Below are 17,316 nucleotides of genomic sequence, written 5' to 3' on the forward strand. Positions count from 1 at the left end.
CTTCACGTCACCCACCACTGGAACAGGCCACTGTCACACATTTAGGCCCCGGCACCCAGACAGAGAAGAGCGGTCCCGTAACAGAGAATCTGGCCTTATGTCAGCGCAGAATCTGTCTTCATGTCATAGCAGAGAATCAGGCTTCACGTCAGCGACCACTGGAACAGGCCACTGTCACACATTTAGGCCCAGGGACCCAGGCAGAGGAGAGAGGTCCCGTAACAGAGAATCTGGCCTTATGTCAGCGCAGAATCTGTATTCATGTCATAGCAGAGAATCAGGCTTCACGTCAGCCACCACTGGAACAGGCCACTGTCACACATTTAGGCCCCGGCACCCAGACAGAGGAGAGCGGTCCCGTAACAGAGAATCTGGCCTTATGTCAGCGCAGAATCTGTCTTCATGTCATAGCAGAGAATCAGGCTTCACGTCAGCCACCACTGGAACAGGCCACTGTCACACATTTAGGCCCAGGCACCCAGGCAGAGGAGAGAGGTCCCGTAACAGAGAATCTGGCCTTATGTCAGCGCAGAATCTGTATTCATGTCATAGCAGAGAATCAGGCTTCACGTCACCCACCACTGGAACAGGCCACTGTCACACATTTAGGCCCCGGCACCCAGACAGAGGAGAGGTTCATTCAACTTTGGGTTGCCCCACAATATAATGGTAAAATGAAATTAAAAATAGTATTGAATGAGGAAGTGCCCTGGAGTAGAATAATATATTGTTAAGGGGAGGTAGTTAATATCTAATCTGCACAAGGGATGGACAGGTCCTGTGGGATCCATGCCTGGTTCATTTTTATGAACGTCAGCTTGTCCACATTGGCTGTAGACAGGCGGCTGCGTTTGTCTGTAATGACGCCCCCTGCCGTGCTGAATACACGTTCAGACAAAACGCTGGCCGCCGGGCAGGCCAGCACCTCCAAGGCATAAAAGGCTAGCTCTGGCCACGTGGACAATTTGGAGACCCAGAAGTTGAATGGGGCCGAACCATCAGTCAGTACGTGGAGGGGTGTGCACAGGTACTGTTCCACCATGTTAGTGAAATGTTGCCTCCTGCTAACACGTTCCGTATCAGGAGGTGGTGCAGTTAGCTGTGGCGTGGTGACAAAACTTTTCCACATCTCTGCCATGCTAACCCTGCCCTCAGAGGAGCTGGCCGTGACACAGCTGCGTTGGCGACCTCTTGCTCCTTTTCTCTCTGCCTTCGCCTTGGGCTTCCACTGGTTCCCCTGTGACATTTGGGAATGCTCTCAGTAGCGCGTCTACCAATGTGCGCTTGTACTCGCGCATCTTCCTATCACGCTCCAGTGTAGGAAGTAAGGTGGGCACATTGTCTTTGTACCGGGGATCCAGCAGGGTGGCAACCCAGTAGTCTGCACACGTTAAAATGTGGGCAACTCTGCTGTCGTTGCGCAGGCACTGCAGCATGTAGTCGCTCATGTGTGCCAGGCTGCCCAGAGGTAAGGACAAGCTGTCGTCATCGTCCTGTGTTTCCCCCCAGCCACGCACCAGTGATGGGCCCGAGCTGCTTTGGGTGCCACCCCGCTGTGAACATGCTTCATCCTCATCCTCCTCCACCACCTCCTCCTCATCCTCGTCCTCCTCATCCTCCAGTAGTGGGCCCTGTCTGGCCACATTTGTACCTGGCCTCTGGTGTTGCAAAAAACCTCCCTCTGAATCACTTTGAAGAGACTGGCCTGAAAGTGCTAAAAATGACCCCTCTTCCTCCTCTTCCTCCTGGGCCACCTCCTCTTCCATCATCGCCCTAAGTGTTTTCTCAAGGAGACATAGAAGTGGTATTGTAACGCTGATAACGGCGTCATCGCCACTGGCCATGTTGGTGGAGTACTCGAAACAGCGCAACAGGGCACACAGGTCTCGCATGGAGGCCCAGTCATTGGTGGTGAAGTGGGTCTGATCCGCAGTGCGACTGACCCGTGCGTGCTGCAGCTGAAACTCCACTATGGCCTGCTGCTGCTCGCACAGTCTGTCCAGCATATGCAAGGTGGAGTTCCACCTGGTGGGCACGTCGCATATGAGGCGGTGAGCGGGAAGGCCGAAGTTACGCTGTAGCGCAGACAGGCGAGCAGCGGCAGGGTGTGAACGCCAGAAGAGCGAACAGACGGCCCGCACTTTATGCAGCAGCTCTGACGAGTCGGGGTAGTTGCGAATGAACTTCTGCACCACCAAATTCAGCACATGCGCCAGGCAAGGGATGTGCGTCAAACCGGCTAGTCCCAGAGCTGCAACGAGATTTCGCCCATTATCGCACACCACCAGGCCGGGCTTGAGGCTCACCGGCAGCAACCACTCGTCGGTCTGTTGTTCTATACCCCGCCACAACTCCTGTGCGGTGTGGGGCCTGTCCCGCAAACATATGAGTTTCAGAATGGCCTGCTGACGTTTACCCCGTGCTGTGCTGAAGTTGGTGGTGAAGGTGTGTGGCTGACTGGATGAGCAGGTGGAAGAAGAGGAGGAGGAAGCTGAGTAGGAGGAGGAGGAGACAGGAGGCAAAGAATGTTGCCCTGCGATCCTTGGCGGCGGAAGGACGTGCGCCAAATAGCTCTCCGCCTGGGGCCCAGCCGCCACTACATTTACCAGTGTGCAGTTAGGGAGATATAGCGTCCCTGGCCGTGCTTACTGGTCCACGTATCTGTGGTTAGGTGGACCTTGCCACAGATGGCGTTGCGCAGTGCACACTTGATTTTATCGGACACTTGTTTGTGCAGGGAAGGCACGGCTCTCTTAGAGAAGTAGTGGCGGCTGGGAACAACATACTGTGGGACAGCAAGTGACATGAGCTGTTTGAAGCTGTGTGTGTCCACCAGCCTAAATGACAGCGTTTTTTATAGGCCAGTAGTTTAGAAATGCTGGCATTCAGGGCCAGGGATCGAGGGTGGCTAGGTGAGAATTTACGCTTTCTCTCAAATGTTTGTGAGATGGAGAGCTGAACGCTGCCGTGTGACATGGTTGAGATGCTTGGTGATGCAGGTGGTGGTGTTGGTGGTACATCCCATGTTTGCTGGGCGGCAGGTGCCAACGTTCCTCCAGAGGCGGAGGAAGAGGCCGAGGCGGCGGCAGCAGCAGCAGAAGAGGCCGAGGCGGCAGCAGCAGAAGATGTAGCAGGGGGAGCCTGAGTGACTTCCTTGTTTTTAAGGTGTTTACTCCACTGCAGTTCATGCTTTGCATGCAGGTGCATGGTCATGCAGGTTGTGCTAAGGTTCAGAACGTTAATGCCTCGCTTCAGGCTCTGATGGCACAGCGTGATAACCACTCGGGTCTTGTCGTCAGCACATTGTTTGAAGAAGTGCCATGCCAGGGAACTCCTTGAAGCTGCCTTTGGGGTGCTCGGTCCCAGATGGCGGCGGTCAGTAGCAGGCGGAGTCTCTTGGCGGCGGGTGTTCTGATTTTTCCCACTGCTCCCTCTTTTGCTACGCTGTTGGCTCGGTCTCACCACTGCCTCTTCCTCCGAACTGTGAAAGTCAGTGGCACGACCTTCATTCCATGTGGGGTCTAGGACCTCATCGTCCCCTGCATCGTCTTCCACCCAGTCTTGATCCCTGACCTCCTGTTCAGTCTGCACACTGCAGAAAGACGCAGCAGTTGGCACCTGTGTTTCGTCATCATCAGAGACGTGCTGAGGTGGTATTCCCATGTCCTCATCATCAGGAAAAATAAGTGGTTGTGCGTTAGTGCATTCTATCTCTTCCACCCCTGGGGAAGGGCTAGGTGGATGCCCTTGGGAAACCCTGGCAGCAGAGTCTTCAAACAGCATAAGAGACTGCTGCATAACTTGAGGCTCAGACAGTTTCCCTGATATGCATGGGGGTGATGTGACAGACCGATGGGCTTGGTTTTCATGCGCCATCTGTGCGCTTTCTGCAGAAGACTGGGTGGGAGATAATGTGAACGTGCTGGATCCACTGTCGGCCACCCAATTGACTAATGCCTGTACCTGCTCAGGCCTTACCATCCTTAGAACGGCATTGGGCCCCACCAAATATTGCTGTAAATTCTGCTGGCTACTGGGACCTGAGGTAGTTGGTTCACTAGGACGTGTGGCTGTGGCAGAACGGCCACGTCCTCTCCCAGCACCAGAGGGTCCACTAACACCACCACGACCATGTCCACGTCCGCGTCCCTTATTAGATGTTTTCCTCATTGTCTCGTTCACCACAATTTTGAGAATGGCAAATTTGGGAATGCTTTTTCAACCCAGAACAAAAAGTCTGCTTTGACGGTCACTACAAATAACTTGACCAGCTAAAACTGTGCAGATTTGGTTGAATAGAGATGTGAGACCTGTTTTTTTTTGCGCTGTGTGACAGTTATAGGTTTAATCACAGAATGACACTTCTATCAGCACGCTAGCGTGTGTCTTAGGTTTTTCTGAATGATACTATCAATAACTTCAATGTAAGATTTTCTTTTTGGGATAGATTTCAAGTAGGCCTGAAATACCACAAACTAGTTATTTTCAGAATGTCAAATTTGGGAATGCTTTTTCAATCCAGAACAAAAAGTCTGCTTTGACGGTCACTACAAATAACTTGACCAGCTAAAACTGTGCAGATTTGGTTGAATAGAGATGTGAGACCTGTTTTTTTTTTGCGCTGTGTGACAGTTATAGGTTTAATCACAGAATGACACTTCTATCAGCACGCTAGCGTGTGTCTTAGGTTTTTCTGAATGATACTATCAATAACTTCAATGTAAGATTTTCTTTTTGGGATAGATTTCAAGTAGGCCTGAAATACCACAAACTAGTTATTTTCAGAATGGCAAATTTGGGAATGCTTTTTTTACCCAGAACAAAAAGTCTGCTTTGACGGTCACTACAAATACCTTGACCAGCTAAAACTGTGCAGATTTGGTTGAATAGAGTTGTGAGACCTGTTTTTTTTTGTGCTGTGTGACAGTTATAGGTTTAATCACAGAATGACACTTCTATCAGCACGCTAGCGTGTGTCTTAGGTTTTTCTGAATGATACTATCAATAACTTCAATGTAAGATTTTCTTTTTGGGATAGATTTCAAGTAGGCCTGAAATACCACAAACTAGTTATTTTCAGAATGGCAAATTTGGGAATGCTTTTTCAACCCAGAAGAAAAAGTCTGCTTTGACGGTCACTACAAATAACTTGACCAGCTAAAACTGTGCAGATTTGGTTGAATAAAGATGTGCGACCTGTTTTTTTTTGCGCTGTGTGACAGTTATAGGTTTAATCACAGAATGACACTTCTATCAGCACGCTAGCGTGTGTCTTAGGTTTTTCTGAATGATACTATCAATAACTTCAATGCAAGATTTTCTTTTTGGGATAGATTTAAAGTAGGCCTGAAATACCACAAACTAGTTATTTTCAGAATGGCAAATTTGGGAATGCTTTTTCAACCCAGAACAAAAAGTCTGCTTTGACGGTCACTACAAATAACTTGACCAGCTAAAACTGTGCAGATTTGGTTGAATAGAAATTTCAGGTCTATTTTTTAGGCGCTGGGTGACAGACTCAACTTGCCCCTGATGTAATATATGGCCAAAAAATAACCAGACTGTTGATGGTTAAATGCACTTCGGTGACACAGGCTCAGCCTGCAGCTGATGTAGTATATGGCCAAAAAATAACCAGACTGTTGATGGTTAAATGCACTTCGGTGACACAGGCTCAACCTGCAGCTGATGTAAGATATAGCACAAAATAACCACACTATCGATGGTTAAATACACTTGGTGATAGCTCGTGCTGGCGCACCACAAGTCACAAAATGGCCGCCGATCACCCCAGAAAAAAAGTGATCTAAAAACGCTCTGGGCAGCCTCAAAAAAGTGAGCAAGTCATTAATAGCACTTCAATGATCCACAGCTGCAGATCGATCACAGAATGAAGTCTTTTGGAGGAGTTAATCTGCCTAATCTCGCCCTAACGTCGCAGCTGCAACCTCTCCCTACACTGATCATAGCAGAGTGACGTGCGGCGCTACGTGACTCTAGCTTAAATAGAGGCTGAGTCACATGGTGCACTGGCCAATCACAGCCATGCCAATAGTAGGCATGGCTGTGATGGCCTCTTGGGGCAAGTAGTATGACGCTTGTTGATTGGCTGCTTTGCAGCCTTTCAAAAAGCGCCAAGAAAGCGCCGAACACCGAACCCGGACTTTTACGAAAATGTTCGGGTTCGGGTCCGTGTCACGGACACCCCAAAATTCGGTACGAACCCGAACTATACAGTTCGGGTTCGCTCATCCCTACTTGTGGGTCAATGAGTCATTGGCCCACAAGCAAGAAGCAGGGAGGAATCAAGACTTTAAAGGGCTTCTGTCACCCCACTAAAGTGAATCGGCGCAGGCGCTCTGAGATGAGGAGGCTCGTCTCCTCAGAACTCCCTCAGTGCGCCTGCGCCGATGACGTCTTCTATTTCGGTGATGTCATCGGCGCAGGCGCACTGAGGGAGTTCTGAGGAGACGAGCCTCCTCATCTCAGAGCGCCTGCGCCGATTCAACACAGGCGCGCGATTTTTGAAACGCCGACAGGGCTGGCCAGAGGAGGAGATCCCGGCTGGCCCTGTCAATCAACAAGAGGAGGGGGCGGATTTCTGCAGCAGCTACCAGCAAGTAGACGCCCTACTTGCTGGTAGAGACCGAATTTGCATATGATAAAACTTCGTTTTTTGAATAAACTGCTGGATCAAAGTAAGGAACACAATTATATTTTCATATATCGCTATATAACTAATTTAACTAGCCCCAAAAAAAAAAATCACTTTAGTGGGGTGACAGAAGCCCTTTAAATGTTGAAAAAAGACGAATATTCTTAAAAACAAATATATAGCGAATATATTTGTTTTGATATTTTTTTGAATATTCTTCTTTTTTTTTCTACAAACTGTACAGTTAAACCCCTTTGGCATACTCCTCCCCACAAGCGTCCCCGTCACCATGGGAACGCCTGGTGGTTAGAATATACCATCGGATCTGAGTTGGATCGTAAAAACTCAAATCCGATGGTATATTCTAACACAAAGGCGTTCCCATGGTGATGGGGACGCTTGAAGTTAGAGTATACCAACAGGCGCATACATACTGGCCCCCTGCTGCCTGGCGGCACCTGACCTCTGACAGGGCACTGTGATCCACACAGTTAACCCCAGGATCGGAACTGCCGCTGCCACCAATGATTAATACTGGGGAGGGAGCGGGGATTGAGGGCGCACTGCCACCAATGATTGTAATACTGGTGAGGGGGGGTTAGGGCGCACTGCCCATGAATGATTTTAATAGTGGGGGGCGCACTTTCTTCCCGGCGGCACCCGACCTCTGACAGGGTGCTGTGATCCGCACAATTAACCCCTCAGGTGCGGCACCTGAGGGGTTAATTGTGTGGATCACAGTGCCCTGTCAGAGGTCAAGTGCCGCCAGGCAGCAGGGGGCCAGTATGTATGCGCCTGTTGGTATGCTCTAACTTCAAGCGTCCCCATCACCATGGGAATGCCTCTGTGTTAGAATATACCATCGGATTTGAGTTTTCACGATCTAACTCAGATCCGATGGTATATTCTAACCACCAGGCATTCCCATGGTGATGGGGATGCTTGTGGGGAGGAGTATGCCTGACTCATTGACCACAAGCATTTTAAGCAGGGAGGAATCATTTGTTCAGATGTAAAAAATGACGAATATTTGATATAACGAATATATAGCAGTATATTCGTAATATTCGCGAATTATCGAAGTTGCGATATTTGCGATTAATATTCGCAATTCGAATATTCGTGCTTAACACTAGCACACACCAAGCCTGGCGGAAAACTCAGCTACAGGCTTCCAGCAGAGACTAAATAGCCCAAGCAGCCACACCACAAACCATAAACACAGTGTTTACAAAACACTAGGAAGGGAGTAACCCTTCCACCACCAGACAGAGGAAGGAAGCCACTTAAAGGGGAAGTGCACACACAAGCAAAATAAGCACACGTACCACCGGCAACAGCATGCGTGACAACCATTTCACGGCAATCACCCAGAAGACACTGCCACCGCATGCTCTAACAGCAACAGGTTGCCGCGGGCAACCGCAAGTGTGGCAACAGTGTCACAGCGTTCACCATAGGCCGTGACAGTAGCCAAATGATCTGTGCTTTTGCTTCCCCTAAAATATTACCATCCCCCACCCACCAGCACTGATGCAGATTTGTTTCCATTACAGCTACAACAGTTGTGTATACACCGTTGACCATGTATCTGTATAGATGCATATACAGCTCTGCTACATCTGTCTTCCCCAGTCCCCTCTAGCACTGTAGCTGACCAGCTTTCTATACAGCTCTGCTACATAAGTCTTCCTCTCCACTACCAGCACTGTGGCTGACCAGCTTCATATACAGCTCTGCTACATCTGTCTTCCCCTCCCCCACAAGCACTGTGGCTCAACAGCTTTCAATACAGCTCTGCTACATCTGCCACTAAATAAAATTATCCTCCATTGTCCCTCCACTCTCCTCCGATCGCGATTGCTCCAATGCACACCCCCTCTATGCGTAGCTCGATACAGAGTCTGCGCTGCATAAAATTTTTTGCGGGATGAAATGACAGTTTGTTTGATTGGTACTATTTGGGGGGGCATACACCTTTTTGATCGTTTACTTTTTGTGATATAAGGTGACAAAAAATGGCTATTTTGGCACATATTTTCTTTTTTTTACAGTGTTCACCTGAGGGGTTAGGTCATGTGGTATTTTTATAGAGCAGGTTCTTATGGACGCGACAATACCTAAATATGTATACTTTATTTTATTTGTTTCACTTTAGCCCAATAATAGCAGTTTAAAAAGCAAAAATAATCATATTTTAGTGTTTTCCATTGTCTGAGAGTAATAGCTTTTTTATTTTTTGACTGATTGTCTTAGGTAGAATCAATTTTTTTGCGGGATGAGATGGCGTTTGAATGGTACCTATTTTAGGGGATTATGACTTTTTGATCGCTAGGTATTGCACTTTTTGTGATGTAAGGTGACAAAAAATGGCTATTTTGGCACAGTTTTTTTTTTTTACAGTGTTCATCTAAGGGGTTAGGTTATGTGGTAGCTTTATAGAGCATGGTTTTTATGGACGTGGCAATACTAATATGTATACTTTATTTTATTTGTTTCATTTTAGAACAATAATAGTAGTTTTGAAGAAAAAAAATATATTTTTAGTGTCTCTATTGTCTGAGAGCCATAGCTTTTTTTTATTTTTTGACGATTGTCTTATGTAGGGGCTCATGTTTTGCGGGATGAGATGATGTTTTATTGGCACTATTTTGGGGTGCATATGCCTCTTGCTTGTATGCACTTTTGTGATGTAAGGTGACAAAAATTTCTATTTTACACGTTTTTATTAAAAAAAAATTACAGTGTTCATCTGAGGGGTTAGGTCATGTGGTATTTTTATATAGCTGGTTTTTACGGACAAGGCAATACCTAATATGTATACTTTTTATTATTTATTTTACTTTACCAGAATAAAAGCATTTTAGAAGAAAAAAAAATGTGTCTCTATAGTCAGAGCCATATTTATTTATTTTTTTGGGCTATAGTCTCATGTAAGAGCTCATTTTTTGCGGGATGAGGTGACGGTTTATTGATACCATTTTGGCGTAACATATGACTTTTTTGATTACTTTTATTACCATTTTTGGGAAGTGAGGTGGGCAATATTTCAATTTCATCATCTTTTTTTTTTTTTATGGCGTTCACCGTGCGGGGAAAGTAACATGACCCTTTCATAGATCAGGTCATTACGGACGCGGTTATATCAAAAAATGTGTAGTGTACTGTATTTTTTTTAATTTTTCAATCAGTGATAAATGTGGGGCTATAAGAAGAAATACATTTGTTTATTTTCCTTTTTTTAACTTTTTTTTAAACTTTTTTTTGACCCAGACCCACTTGGTTCTTGAAGATCCAGTGGTTCTGATGCCTTTATAATACAATATAGTACACTATATAGTGTACTGTAGTGTATTGTGACTTTTCACACAGGCTGATCAAGCTGCTGCCTTTAGCAGAAGCCTGATCTTAGCCTTACCATGGCAAGCCGGAAGCCTGTGAAGGTGTCCGGCTGCCATGGTAACCATCAGCCGCTGCCACAACAGAGCAGCCGCTGATGGATGAGCAGCCGCTCCCTCTGTGATCCCGTCAAGTATCGGGTGGCTGCAAAATTGAAAAATGGAAAAATGATCTAGGGCATTACTGTTAACTTATTAAATATGATCTTACAGATAGGAATATCCCTTTAAGGCTTTAAGGCCTTGTTCATATGTTTAGGATCTGCTAAGGTTTTAGGCTCTGATAATGCTCCTAAATATTCATCATATCTGCTAAGATTCCACATCGAATGCAAGTGAATGAGATAATGTAAACTATGTAAAATATGTATGTTTTGTCTGCACAACAGAACAAATAAAACTCATCCATGAAAGAAATGAGCATGTTTGTTGCTTTAGCACATTCCGCAAGGAAATAATCCTTGGATTTCTCTTGTGGATCCTCGCAGGCAGTGATTTTCACCTGATCCCTTCCATTTGATGCTGATGAATTGCTCGGGGGTGTGGCTTAGCCAAGCGTTGCTGGTTTTCAGTTGTAGATAGAGCAGTAAGTGGGAGAGCTCCTGCTGCAGCCAGTTGCCTTACAGATAATTTTTTCGAGAGGGAGGAGGGGGGACATGGCTAGGAAATGACCTATGTATATTAGGGGTCTCCATCAGAAGGCTCAAGAAGACTTACTTAAATTTTGGGTGTTCGTGTCAAAGCAATTTCATAGTAAGTAATACTACATTAAAAGAATAAAATGCATGCTTTCTTTATTTCTTTCGCAGTGGAGCCAGAAGTTAGATACGTTGGCAATATGCACGGCAATGAAGTCGTGGGCAGAGAGTTACTCATTTATCTGGCGCAGTATTTATGCTCTGAATATCTTCTTGGAAATACCAGGATCCAGACATTGATCAACACAACCCGAATTCACCTCCTGCCTTCCATGAACCCAGATGGCTATGAGCTGGCATCACAGGAGGTAAATGTAAAGTTCATTCGGACAGTAAGCTTGTATGGGCAGAGGTGAACACAATTCTGATGAAAGGTGAAGAAATCAATTGAACTAAAGTCATCATGAGGCCCTCAAACATATCATTATATATTTTACCTTTTACTATATTCAAACATTTAATGTAATTGATAAATAGCGGCTCACCCCACTCGATTTGTGGATCTAGGTGTTCATGTACCAGGACTGCCCCACAGTCCTTTCAGAGGTTAAAATTGGATATGTTTGTAGTGGAACAGTCACTCTATCACCCGGAACTGTTACTCGAAAGTTGTTATTTATTAGTTGTCAATACGTAGTAGAAAGTAAAAAAACAGAGACATATATGAAGTAAGAGCATATATACACTGCTCAAAAAAATAAAGGGAACACTTAAACAACACAATGTAACTCCAAGTCAATCACACTTCTGTGAAATCAAACTGTCCACTTAGGAAGCAACACTGAGTGACAATCAATTTCACATGCTGTTGTGAAAATGGGATAGACAACAGGTGGAAATTATAGGCAATTAGCAAGACACCCCCAATAAAGAAGTGGTTCTGCAGGTGGTGATCACAGACCACTTCTCAGTTCCTATGCTTCCTGGCTGATATTTTGGTCCCTTTTGAATGCTGGCGGTGCTTTCACTCTAGTGGTAGCATGAGATGGAGTCTACAACCCACACAAGTGGCTCAGGTAGTGCAGCTTATCCAGGATGGCACATCAATGCGAGCTGTGGCAAGAAAGTTTGCTGTGTCTGTCAGCGTAGTGTCCAGAGCATGGAGGCGCTACCAGGAGACATGTCAGTACATCAGGAGACGTGGAGGAGGCCGTAGGAGGGCAACAACCCAGCAGCAGGACCGCTACCTCCGACTTTGTGCAAGGAGGAACAAGAGGAGCACTGCCAGAGCCCTGCAAAATGACCTCCAGCAGGCCACAAATGTGCATGTGTCTGCTCAAACGGTCAGAAACAGACTCCATGAGGGTGATATGAGGGCCCGACGTCCACAGGTGGGGGTTGTGCTTACAGCCCAACACCGTGCAGGACGTTTGGCATTTGCCAGAGAACACCAAGATTGGCAAATTCGCCACTGGCGCCCTGTGCTCTTCACAGATGAAAGCAGGTTCACACTGAGCACATGTGACAGACGTGACAGAGTCTGGAGACGCCGTGGAGAACGTTCTGCTGCCTGCAACATCCTCCAGCATGACCGGTTTGGCATTGGGTCAGTAATGGTGTGTTGTGGCATTTCTTTGGAGGGCCGCACAGCCCTCCATGTGCTCGCCAGAGGTAGCCTGACTGCCATTAGGTACCGAAATGAGATCCTCAGACCCCTTGTGAGACCATATGCTGGGCACGTTGGCCCTGGGTTCCTCCTAATGCAAGACAATGCTAGACCTCATGTGGCTGAAGTGTGTCAGCAGTTCCTGCAAGACGAAGGCATTGATGCTATGGACTGGCCCGCCCGTTCCCCAGACCTGAATCCAATTGAGCACATCTGGGCATCATGTCTCGCTCTATCCACCAACGTCACGTTGCACCACAGACTGTCCAGGAGTTGGCAGATGCTTTAGTCCAGGTCTGGGAGGAGATTCCTCAGGGGATCGTCCGCCACCTCATCAGGAGCATGCACAGGCGTTGTAGGGAGGTCATACAGGCAAGTGGAGGCCACACACACTACTGAGCCTCATTTTGACTTGTTTTAAGGACATTACATCAAAGTTGGATCAGCCTGTAGTGTGTTTTTCCACTTTAATTTTGAGTGTGACTCCAAATCCAGACCTCCATGGGTTGAAAAATTTAATTTCCATTTTTAATTTTTGTGTGATTTTGTTGTCAGCACATTCAACTATGTAAAGAACAAAGTATTTCAGAAGAATATTTAATTAATTCAGATCTAGGATGTGTTATTTTTGTGTTCCCTTTATTTTTTTGAGCAGTGTATATAAAACCGTATATAAAAAACTACTAATACCTATATCATAAAGGGCCTATCTAATTGGTGTCCGGTATATCCCAACAGATACCTGCAGAGGGCTGCGTGTGTGGGGGCAGTCGGTTGGTCTGCTTTGGATATATCAAACGTGTGCACACAGATACTAAAACAGATATTAAACCACATATCAAAGGGTAAAAATAAATATTAAATACATATAAAATCAGAAAAAAGCTGTAAAAATTATACATATTTCAGGTAAGCTGTAGAAAGTAGTTCAAATGGGACTACAGGATTGTGTATTCCTGCAAACTCCTGGGAGCATGGGATATTAGTGAGGATAGCGATCCAATTTCTTTATTATACACAAATATGCCTCCTTCGTGTGGAGGTGTTGTTGAGCCACTTAGTTTTAAAAGCAGGAATATGGATGAGTCCAGCTATCAGATGTCCAAGCTGGTATGGGGTTAATACGTCTGCTGCGATCCAATATGTTGGATGGATCTATTTGGTTTCTTCCATAGGCTATTGGACACCTCCGGTAGGTATAGGGCAAAGTTCAACAAGTATTTCTCCTTAACCCGCAAAGTTTAAAAAGATTCAAAAAACAGGTAAGTGCAAGTTTACTGTGTCCTCGGCGTCTGCTCCTGCCGTCCTGGATTGGCGTACTGTGGAGATTTGAGTCTCTGAGTTGGAGACTTGTCTCGCAGGCTGCGAGTTACTTCCGCATAGTTGGTCACGTGTGACCTGGCGGGTCACGTGGCGTCCCACGTGATCGGTTTTGTGCCGGAATTTCATCGCGCTGTTACCGGCTTGTGTGTGCTTGGTCACGATAATGTATTCGGTAGTAAAAGATCCTCAGGGATAACGCAGTTGGCCGATTGCGTTATCCCTGAGGAACTTTTGCTACCGAATTGACAACTAATAAATAACAACTTTCGACTAACAGTTCCGATTTATTTTTTAGAGCCAAGAACACTTTGTGTGAACTACCAGAAAAATCTTTTCCTGAAATCCTAGATTAAGAATTTAGATTATATAGATGTCTAGATTTATCTAAATGCTATCATCTCCCAGGGCGCTGGCTACAATGGATGGACAAACGGGCGAATGACAGCTCAGAACATTGATCTTAATAGAAATTTCCCAGATTTGACAGCAGAAGTGCATAAGATCATGAAAGTACGCTCGGCACGAGTCGATCATATGCCGATCCCTGAGTCGTATTGGTGGGGTAAGGTATGAAGGATTTTGATTTTTATACAGAATCTTACAGGAATACTGTATTTTAGAATTTTATACTTACCATATTACAGTTGATTTTTATAACCTTTCTTCTGGTATTAGTTTAGCATTTTTACAGAGGATTTTATATTCTTGCACTATATTCTATAATCTTGTATTTTTATTTTGTCCTTATTTTTATTATTTATGTCCTAAAATTTATTGCATAGAATAAAAGCCAAGTTCAGACAAACACACCAATCTGAACTGATTAAATAGTTTTGCTTAAAAATATTACCTCTTATTGGGGGATTAACCATTTCTATATCAATGCAGGAAAAATGCAATGTATCATCAGCATTGTGTATTAGCAAATATTAGACTCAGAGGCCAGGGTTCTCTGAACTTGGGCCTAGTTGTGCAGGAGGTCTCTCACACACATTTTTCCTCCAAGCTGATTCAAACTAGACACTCTAACATAGAAACATAGAATGTGTCGGCAGATAAGAACCATTTGGCCCATCTAGTCTGCCCAATATACTAACTCCTACTAACTAGCCAGGAGCAGACCTGGTCCATCACCCTTGTAACCTAACACAATTTGATAAGCTGTTAATCATATGTTGTCCATATTGTGCTATTAAGTGCATCATCTCCTTTGATGATGCCCTGGCTCTCAGCTCGAAGTAAACACCTTCCTCTCTACTGCTAATTAGAGCCTGCCCTGTTTTTGTAATAGTAAAGAAGAGGCATAGATGAGGAAAAAAGCAGCGCATGCGCACTGTAGAGAGTGGAGATTTTGTAAGTGATATGTTTTGGGCAGCCCCGTCTTGGTCAGGTGGTTTTATGACATTCTGTATGCACTGGTGCTGCAGCTAATGGGTAATTTCTATGTGACATCAGTGGATGTTGTGAAATTCAGGCACTGGAAGTCATGTGGCTGGCTCAGAGATCTGGAAAAAGGTGAGGATTTCAAAATTTAAGTAAATTATGAAATTACTTGGGGTGCAGTATTAGTTTGAAAGCATGTTGTAAGTCTAGGACAATCCATTTAAAATTGTTTTTAACCCACCTTTTTAATATCTCACTTCTATACTGAGATATGATTAGTTAAAGTTACAGGCCCAAAAGGCTTGAAAAGAGATTCTGATGATAACACATTCATTTTGGTCAGTTGTAATATTGTCATCAAATCCAGTGATGTCACCACTAGGGTTAAGCGAACCCGAACTGTAAAGTTCGGGTTCGTACCGAACTTTAGGATTTTTGGACCCCGGACCCGAACATTTCAGTAAAAGTTCAGGTTCGGTGTTCAGCGATTTCTTGGCGCTTTTTGATAGGCTGCAGAGTAGCCAATCTACAAGCGTTTAACTCTGTGCCCTTAGAAGCCATCACAGCCATGCCTACTAATGGCATTGCTGTGATTGGCCAGTGCAGCATGTGACCCAGGCTCTATATAAGCTGGAGTCACATAGCGCCGCCAGTCACTCTGCTCTTACTAGTGTAGGGATAGGATGCTGCTGCTGTGAGGGAGAGAATAGGAAAGAAGAATCTATCTGTTATCAGAACTTGTTATCTCTGCGATCTACAGCGATTTAGTACCCTGCCCTGAGCCCATTGACACAGAAAGATAACTTTGATCCGTCTGTTAGTTAGGTGGGGGGTCGGCGGCCATTTTGTGCAAGTTCAGTGCACCAGCACAGCATATGTGCCAGGGACAATTATTTAAACCTGTTCTTTTAGTTCAGTGGGCAACATATACCCATTTTTTAAGTGCACCTGCACTGCATATGTGCCAGGGGAAGGCAAAATAATATAAGGAATCGTTCTGTGAGTTCAGGAACCCAGGGGGTGACATATTCACATTTTCTTCTGTAAAGTACAATCCAAGTAAATCCATCTGTTAGATTCTGTGGGGACAAATTTTTATTTTGATAAAAAGTACATTTGCGCCCTGCACTGCATTTGTGACAGTCCGATACATGCGTTAAATACCGCTGTTATATTCAGGGTTTAAAAAAACACCCATTTTGTGCAAGATAATACATTTTGGGTCCTTTGCTGCATTTCTGACAGTCCAATACAAGTATTAGATACTGCTGTTATATTCTGGTATTAAAATAACACCCATTTTGGGCAAGATAATACATTTGTGGCCTTTGCTGCATTTCTGAAAGTCCAATACAACCAGTCAATACTGCTGTTACATTGTTGGTTGACAAATTAAAAAAAAATTGGGACCGTGAAGTAATTGCATAAAATTCGCCTGTCACACTGTTGTCTGACCTCAAGAAATTTTTCCTCTTTATGACACCGACACTGCCTTACTGTCAGTGAACTTAATTGTTGACTATTGGCGGTTACATTGTCGCCTGACATAAACCATCTGTTAGTAGTGATAAGCGGGAGGTGCCATATTCGATTTCGACGAAATTCGCGAATATTCGCTAGAATATTCGTTTCATATTAGTCGAAATCGAATATTCGTCATTTTTTCTAGTTATCGCGATTAATATGCGATTTAAATAATTGCGTATTGCGATTGTAACTTAGGCTACTTTCCTATTGGTTTGATATCTAGAATTAGCGAATATGACGAATGTATTCGTCATATTCCTCAAAACGAAGATAACAAAGTATTCTCCATCTTCGTTTTAGCTCCATATTCGTCAACTTCGCTAATTCTAGCAATCAAATAGGAAAGTTGACTATAGAGACAGCTGTGTTTAATTCGCTATGCGATTATATTACTTTGCTTTTTTTTTAAATAAATATAATAATTATAATAATTATCAAGTATTATAACTATTCAATTTATTTTAAAAAAAAAGCAAAGTAATGTAATCGCATAGCGAATTAAACTTAGCTGTCTCTATAGTCAACTTTCCTATTTGATTGCTAGAATTGGCGAAGTTGACGAATAGGTAGCTAAAACGAAGATGGAAAATACTTTGTTATCTTCGTTTTGAGGAATATGACGAATACATTCGTCATATTCGCTAATTCTACCAAGCCAACCATAGTAAACCAGGTCTAAGTTGAAATCGCAATGCGATTAATTCAAGTTATATTAATCGCATTGCG

General features: G+C 44.6%; 1 protein-coding gene across 1 annotated transcript in view; it reads left to right on the top strand.

The window, feature by feature from the left end:
• CPZ (carboxypeptidase Z) overlaps positions 1–17,316 on the top strand; it is a 154,240-nt gene that overhangs the window by 41,034 nt on the left and 95,890 nt on the right. Inside the window, exons 5-6 of the mRNA XM_040419166.1 lie at positions 10,863–11,059; positions 14,086–14,247. Of these exons, the coding sequence (XP_040275100.1) occupies positions 10,863–11,059; positions 14,086–14,247 (359 nt within the window). The remainder of the gene's footprint in view (positions 1–10,862; positions 11,060–14,085; positions 14,248–17,316) is intronic.

The sequence above is a fragment of the Bufo bufo genome, chromosome 2, assembly GCF_905171765.1.
Source record: "Bufo bufo chromosome 2, aBufBuf1.1, whole genome shotgun sequence".
NCBI classification, from domain to species: domain Eukaryota; kingdom Metazoa; phylum Chordata; class Amphibia; order Anura; family Bufonidae; genus Bufo; species Bufo bufo.